Below are 7,157 nucleotides of genomic sequence, written 5' to 3'. Positions count from 1 at the left end.
TATCATTTATTGAATTTATTTTTTTTTTACTTTTCACCAGCCGTATCTGAGACTCCAGACAGGTTTTGCTATAAAAATGAATAAATCCTTGAGCAGAGCAATAGCCAGAAAAAGCTGCTGAAGAACTAGAAACAACACTCCCTCTATCCTCTATGCATCTCATGTCCTCCTCAGGAAAAAGCCTAAAATAGCTGTTTTCCCTAAAGGTTAGGTCTGTTCTTAGACCATTTAGATGGTGGAGACTTCACCTCAGCTGTTTTACAGGTGGAACAACATCCAGCTGCCCAAACTAAGCTTGCTGCCAGAGCACATAAGATTTAGTCTGAGGTACAGTGAGAGAGAGAGAGATCAAGAGGCAAATTGCTTCTGCAACGCGGCTGCAGTCCCATGAGGTCTAATGTCTGTCTCGTGTGAAAGTCACAGGTTGGATGATGGAGATCTTGGAAAGGCTGTTGCTGTGGTGGCCACAAGTTGACCGTTTCTCAGGAATACAAATGAAAACAAGCCTCTGAAGTGAAGTATCTCCGACATTGCGCCTACAAAGCTGGTGGCTCTCTGGAGCGTTTTCTTCAGAGGAGCGTGGCAGGGGGTTGCTGCAGAGACCCCAGCCTCGCCGCGTCCCGGTTGGCCCACACAATTTGGTGGATGTGGTACTCGGTCTGCTGGCCCACCTCAGCCAGGCGGAGGTCGAACTCAGTCAAAGCCTTGTTATCCGCCAGCCCATCAAGCAGCTGCTTCCCGCCATCCTGCAAATGGGTGAGAAGAAGGGGTTAAAGGAGGAGATCCAAAAGTGAAGCGTGTTCCCCCCTTTCCTCCTCCCCAGGGCAACACCTCCTGCACCCCCCTGCTGCCGGTGGTGATGGGCAGCCCATGAGATGGTACCAAAAGTGACAAAGGCCTTCGCACAAGCCCGAAATGTTGCTCACAGAAGTAGAGAGTAGGAGTGTAACCTTATGCAGCACTCAGTGATATGACACATGCTAATGACTCCCTCTGGGTACCGTGTCAGGAGTCCTCAAGCTCAGGCTGGTTAATAGCACGGCTGGCGATGATAACCTGAGAGGAGTCTCTGCTCTCCCCTGTCCCCCGGTCCCCAGCTCACTGCTGGCTGGGGACAAAGGGCAGTGTGATGAGGTGTGCCGCTCCTCCTCTCAGCAGTGGCAAGAGCCCCATTCTCCTACCCGGATGCCATTTCCCAGGATGGGTTGGCTTTCCTGAGGGAGAACACCTCACGCTACTAAAGCCCAGCCTGCATAGGACAGAAAATGCGATGTAGATAGCTTTAGCAACTCAATTTGGAGCATTTCCCTCTCTTACCCGAAGCGCTGCCTTTAGGGATGTGATGATTTTACTTCCCCCCCTCCTCTACAGCTATTCTCTTTCAGGTAAATACACCTCCTGCCCCCATCTCCTCCATCTGGGCGGTCCTCTCATCCCAGCACCCTGCCTCTTAGACCTTTTGCCAAAAAGGACAGAGCAAAAAGGACCGGGAAGGAGTCTCATTTTAATGGGGTACAGAGGTCAGAATTTGATGCCTCTCTAGCAAAGACACCCATTTCCCCAAAGATAATACCACCAGCCCACTTTTTGGGGCTGCTGTGGAGCTTTACACATGGGTACCAGGAGAGGTCATCAGAAGGAAGATGCTAAGCACAGAGATTTTTATTTACTAAGCAAAAATCCTTCTCTCCTTTCTAACCCTTTGCCCCCTTGAATCATTAAACTCAAATGGTTTTCCACGTCCAGGATCATAAAACTCAGAACTCACAAAAGGTTTTCTGCCATCAAATCCTTTTAAAACCGTTGTCAAGCACATTGATGCCAATATTCCTGCCAGCAGGGACAGCTGGTCTTGCTGCCTCTTTATTGTGACAGTGAGAAAAATTGAGGCAGCACAGAAAGTTTAAAAGCCAGCATGATTGCATTTGGCTGTCTAGTTTCAGATTTCTAAAGCTCTTTTTTAATCAGCAGAAGAGAAGCAGTCTGCTTTGTGGGCACGTCGCATACTGCAGCTCTTAGGGATGTAGTAAGAGCTGTGGATGCTCCTCTGTCTAGAAAATGCAAGCCTGTGGTTTAGGAGCCACTTAGAAGCACCCAGACGTGACACTTTTGACCTACCGCACCGCTCCAGAGCTGCAGCAACCGAGACAATTCTCTAACAGTCTCCTCTGAGCGTGTGACGGACAGGAGAGATTCTGGGAAGGGTGACACTATCACTGTCTGTGTTCTGCTGAATGACAGATGGCACAGCAGATCCAAAGCAGCGAGGATATGCATAAGGCCCTCGTCTCAGGCCGCCTATCATTATTATCCACTCCCACGTGTGAGAAGCGACTGTGATTTTTCCCAGACATACTCCCTGCTTTTCAGTTTCATGGCGGTGGAAATCCCTCTCTGCCCAGAATCCCAAAACCTGGAGGCCAGATTCAGCCCTGTGAATGGAGCTAGATGTAACGAGCGAGATAAATGCGTGTGCGTGCACAGAAGATGTCCCTCTCCTTCCTGCTGTCTGCGAGACTCTCTTCCCTGCTCGCTAACTGATTGTTATCGCAGCAAGACTGCAAAGTGAAGGATGCATTCGCCTCTGCGGCTTCGAGGCAGGGCAGGCTCAGCATCTGCTTTGCAAGGCCACCAGGCAGGCTCACAAACTGCCGGGAGAAGGGGTTTCTCTTACCAGCCCCAGGTGGTTGCACGAGAAGTTGATACTCGTCAGGGTGGCGTTCTGAGCCAGGACCTGGGAGAAAAGCGTGGCGGTTGGCTCTGACAGGTTATTACTTCCCAGATGGATGGACTTCAGGGTGGTGTTGGTCAGCAGGGCACGGCCGATTGCCTCCCCGCCTTTGTCCTCCACGCAGTTGAGGCGCAGATTGAGGGAGGTCAGGGTGGAGTTCTCAGCCAGGGCTTGAGCAAGAGCCTGAGCCCCCAGGTGATGGATCTGGTTGTTACAGAGATTGAGGATTTCTAGTTTGCTGTGGTTGATCAACTTGCCAACAGCTCGTGCCCCCTTGTCCCTGATGAGATTGTGGGACAAGTTCAGCTCCACCAAGCAGGGGTGATCCAGCAAGTTACGGACCAGCAGCCTGGTCTTCTCATCATCCACTTTGCTGCGTGTCAGCTTGAAAACCTGTGGGGATAGAGGACAGGCACACTAAACCAACCATAATCTCAAAAGCGTTAAGCCCATGGCCCACCAGACAGGATTCATCTCCCTTCACTTCAGACACCTTTAGCCAGTAGGCTCAAGTACTTGCTTTTATGGTGGGCAGATACTTCCAGCAGGCAGGACATGCCACTGATGTCCCGTGCCTATTCTAGGGAGAAATGGTTCATCTCCTGGAAACCCCTGTTCCTCTCCTCTAACACCACAGGATCTCTGACACGGAGGGCTAAATTAAAACGAGATAAAGCTGCCCAAACGTCTGCAGAGGGTAATAGCAGAACTCACCCAGATCACAGTCAAACACTGTGTGGATGAGCATGCGCAATGGTGGTAACCACAGTCCTCTCTGTGAAGGGCAATGCCCTGCATGGCCAGGGCACCTCAATAGCCACATAGACCTCAATAGAGCTGACATTTTGGAGGGGGTGAGTATCTGCGCTGCAATTCGCACAGAGCTGAAGATTGCGCCCATAAAGCAAAAGCCTCATCACTCTAAGGCAAATGTGAATAATTCCCCATGCTCTTCTTGGAGGTCTCTGCTGCTCTGGGGCATGTTGATATATATTTACTGAGCATAACCACCAAGAACTGTCCTTAAAGAAAAACTCTCTCTAGGCTTCTTCTCTCCCTCCCAGAACTATGTAAGGGGTTAAACCAGAAGTGTTGCTTTCTCTTGGATTACAGAAAAGATGTTTTGTTGGAGCAAGCATTTTTCTCACTGACCCTCCGACAACCTGTTCTAACAAGGACATATGTGGAACAAGATACTTAGCGCTAGGCCGGCAGGTTAACATCCCTGCGCTTGGCCAGACTGCACCTTGCAAAGGGAAGGGTGCTGCCAGCCAGCGAAACTGGTCCCTGGGTTTCTACCCCCGGGCAATTTGAATATCTAACTGAGGAAGAAAGATTCCGTTTGGGACATGTTACCTTCAAGTTGTGGCACTTCTTCAGGGCAACGGCCAGGTTCCAGCAGTCCTGGTAAGTGAAGTTAAAGAGGTTCCACTCAAAGTTCATGCCGCAGTCCTTCACGCCATAAGTAAGATGAAGCTCTTCGAGGTGAGGGAGAGCAGTAATGAGGACTCCCAGGTCATAGTGGTGCACAGAGACCTCACTGAGCTGAAGATCACTCCCTGTATCAGAGAGGTCATCTCTCTCCTCCTTTTGATCCACCTTCAGTGGTGGCAGGAACTGATCAACCTCCAGTTTCCGCACGTAGTCTTTGCAGATCGGGATGAGATCTAGGACCTGGTTGGGGTCTGTGGTGTTAGGGATGAAACATTTCAGGATGTTCTCCAGGTGACGTTCGAAGAACATCCGTTTCCAGCTGTCTCCATAGTTGGAGATGTCACAGACTTGCCAGCGCTCAGCGCAGCACCTCTTCCAGTAGTCCTCATCGCTTATTAGGTTGGCAGTCACAGCAAGCGGAAGGCCAGTGGAAAGCCTGTCCAGGACCTTCCTTTGGTGCTCAGGCAGAAGACTGTCCAAAATAGGGTTCTCTGGAGGGGACGAAGAGGAGAAGAGGTTGGTCTGGGCTGTAGGAACCATGGCTGGTGCTATGGTTCTGCCCAGGCCCCCAGCTGTGTGCCCATGCCCTCCCCTCTGCCATGCTGACTCTCTTCTCAGTTGCCAGCAGCTGGTGCAGGGAGCTACGCTGGCAGAAAATGTGTAGGATTCATCTCCTACATTTCTGTGTAGGATTTTTAACTTTTACAATAAAACATCAGTGTAATTGGGTTTACTCCCATAATATTGGGGATCTGCATCAGAAATTTAACTCCCAGTTTAAATCTAGTTTGAATACAGTTTAAATTCAGAGCAGGACTTCTGCTCCCAGGAGGGCTAATTCAGCTTTACAGCGACGGGAGAGCTTGGCTTGTCATTTGCTGAACTTTCTCCCTTTGGTTTCTGAACATATTGAAGGACAATATTTGAGAGCAACTGCCTGTGTGCTCTTCATGCGAGTCCTTGTGCCTTTTTATCTTAACTCATTTGTCTGTCTCACCTCAAACTGATTCCTGTTCCAGTCACACTAAGACACGCTCTTAGCTTTTAGGTCCACCTTGTTTAAATAAAAGTTCTCTTTTCCCACAAGCATTCTCCCTTCAGGATCTTTCCTGATGCTCACCCTAAGTCTCAGCTGGCTTCTGTTCTGGTGGAAGTTCTTTGCGGTAAGAAATGCCAGAGAAAAGCCGTGTGTACTCACACCACGAATGCTCGGGGACACATACATAGTAGTGTTGAGTAACAGAAATCATCAGTGGAGAGGCCTGTCTGCGCATGGGAAATCAGATTTTGAGATACAAAGTGGGGTTAGCTTTATATTTCCTCTGTGTCTGTGGCATTTCCTTCCTAAGGACACAGAGTTTTACCCCAGCCTCTTCCTGGAGTCTGTTCTCCAATGTCCTACAGCTGGCACTGCAGTGACCTTCTCTGCAAAGTCCCACGACGCAAGCAGAGGTGGGACATGTATGGGCAGGGATGGGCTAGATTCCCTCCTGCTCTCTCAGGACACAGCAGTGGGCAAAATGCAGACGCACAGCTCAGGTAATGGCATGAGGGTCCCCAAGACGCTGAGCACACTGCTTTTCTGTGCACCCAATGTAGGTCCTGTCCATTTGGCTCTGGACTGACTGATCAGGCTGATAGGACTGTGAGGGTCTCCCAGCTCAGATCCACAAGTACCATCAGCTCCTGGCCCAGGGCAGCACTGAGCTCCTCTGCACTGTCTTACCGTCCCAACATGGGCATAGCCTTAGACCTATCTCTGGTCTTTGCTGCTGCTCCACTGAGTCAGACAAAAAGACCCCCCCTCCCAGTCAGTTCCCAGGTGAGACATGCTTTTTTCTGTCTTGCTACTCTTCATCAGTCCACTTGCTTCAAAAGCACATTCTCTGCCTGAGAATATAACTTGTCACATCACCACCAAAAGCCGTGGCAAAGGCCTGAGACTGAGTACAATACTTATTCCGAGATGGTAGCTCCTCTAGGGAGGGAGCAATTCTCCATCTCTCTGTACAGCACTCAGCACAACGGGGCTCCATCCTTGAGTGCTATCGTAATGCGTATGTGAATCAAGAGAATGAAATAGCGGCTCCACAGCCTTGGTCATGGTTGAGGTAAGTAGAGACCAGCAGAGCATGGAAGGAAGAAGAAACGATAGGACAAGGTTAGGGCAGAGTCACATCCTGGAGAGCAGCCCAGAGGAGTACAGCCATCCCTGGAGTGTACAAGTACGTACTTAGCAACTAAACAGTTTGTTTAACTAGCTGCCCGAGGGGACATTTCTCCCCATCTGTTCCTTTGGCAGGGCTGGGTACCACGCTCTGCCTCTCAGATGTGTCCTCCTGCCTTGTTGACCCTCTGCTCCCTGGGACTGATGCTCTCCCTCCATGTGTCCCAAGGGAAACGCACTCCCACTTACGTTCGAAATTGTGAACAATGTTCTGGAGGCAGAGCTCAGTGAGGTGGGGGACGGTGGCGAGGGACCACTCGGGATCCTCAATGACGCGGTGTGCGCAGCAGGAGCCAGCAGCCAGGCTGGTCTGGGACGGACGCAGCGAGGGAGCAGCCGGCTGCTGCATCCTGCTCGGCACCCGCTTCTCCTTCAGGAGGAGCAAGAGGAAAATCGCTTGAGAGCAGGAGTCACTGCTGCATTTTCCAGCTGGGCCGGCTGCAAAAGAAAAAGGCAACTTTAGAAAGAGGCCAGCGATAAGAATGCTCTGCTGACGCCGCTCTCCTGTAATGCACTTGGCCCCTGCCCTTTGCTGCTTCCTCTGCTTGGACTGGAAGCACTGCAGCAAAACAACTATTATTCAGCCTTATCTTTATACACTGCCCTGTACACAGAGGTCTCTAGGCACCACGTGTAATAAGCAGACAATAAAGCGGTGTTAATTCAGAGTGCTGTTGAAGAGGATGGACAGGAATTGATTGTTTACTGTCTTTTCCAATAAAAGAAATAGGTGAAGCTGGCAGCAGCTGGGTTTAAAGCAAAGGA

The 7,157-nt window shown here is 50.4% G+C and overlaps 1 protein-coding gene across 1 annotated transcript; it reads right to left on the bottom strand.

Moving 5' to 3' along the window:
* Window positions 1–559: 559 nt before the first annotated feature.
* Window positions 560–6,756, bottom strand: TCTE1 (t-complex-associated-testis-expressed 1). Its single transcript, XM_054196225.1, has 4 exons — window positions 6,582–6,756; window positions 4,088–4,656; window positions 2,675–3,124; window positions 560–746 (listed from the first exon to the last, which is right to left on the bottom strand). Exons 1-4 carry the CDS (start codon window positions 6,739–6,741, stop codon window positions 570–572), a joined length of 1,356 nt encoding a protein of 451 aa, XP_054052200.1. The 5' UTR covers window positions 6,742–6,756; the 3' UTR covers window positions 560–569.
* Window positions 6,757–7,157: the final 401 nt, after the last annotated feature.

This window comes from Rissa tridactyla, chromosome 3 (assembly GCF_028500815.1).
Source record: "Rissa tridactyla isolate bRisTri1 chromosome 3, bRisTri1.patW.cur.20221130, whole genome shotgun sequence".
Taxonomy (NCBI): Eukaryota; Metazoa; Chordata; class Aves; order Charadriiformes; family Laridae; genus Rissa; species Rissa tridactyla.
This window is presented reverse-complemented; position numbering and strand designations above follow the sequence as displayed.

Excerpts from the sequence above, each read along its gene's own strand:
- TCTE1 (XM_054196225.1), bottom strand. The coding sequence starts at position 6,741 with ATGCAGCAGCCGGCTGCTCCCTCGCTGCGTCCGTCCCAGACCAGCCTG. Across the intron at positions 4,657-6,581 it reads CATTGTTCACAATTTCGAAC|AGAACCCTATTTTGGACAGT; the intron begins GTAAGTGGGAGT and ends CGTCCCCTCCAG. Across the intron at positions 3,125-4,087 it reads AGAAGTGCCACAACTTGAAG|GTTTTCAAGCTGACACGCAG; the intron begins GTAACATGTCCC and ends CTATCCCCACAG.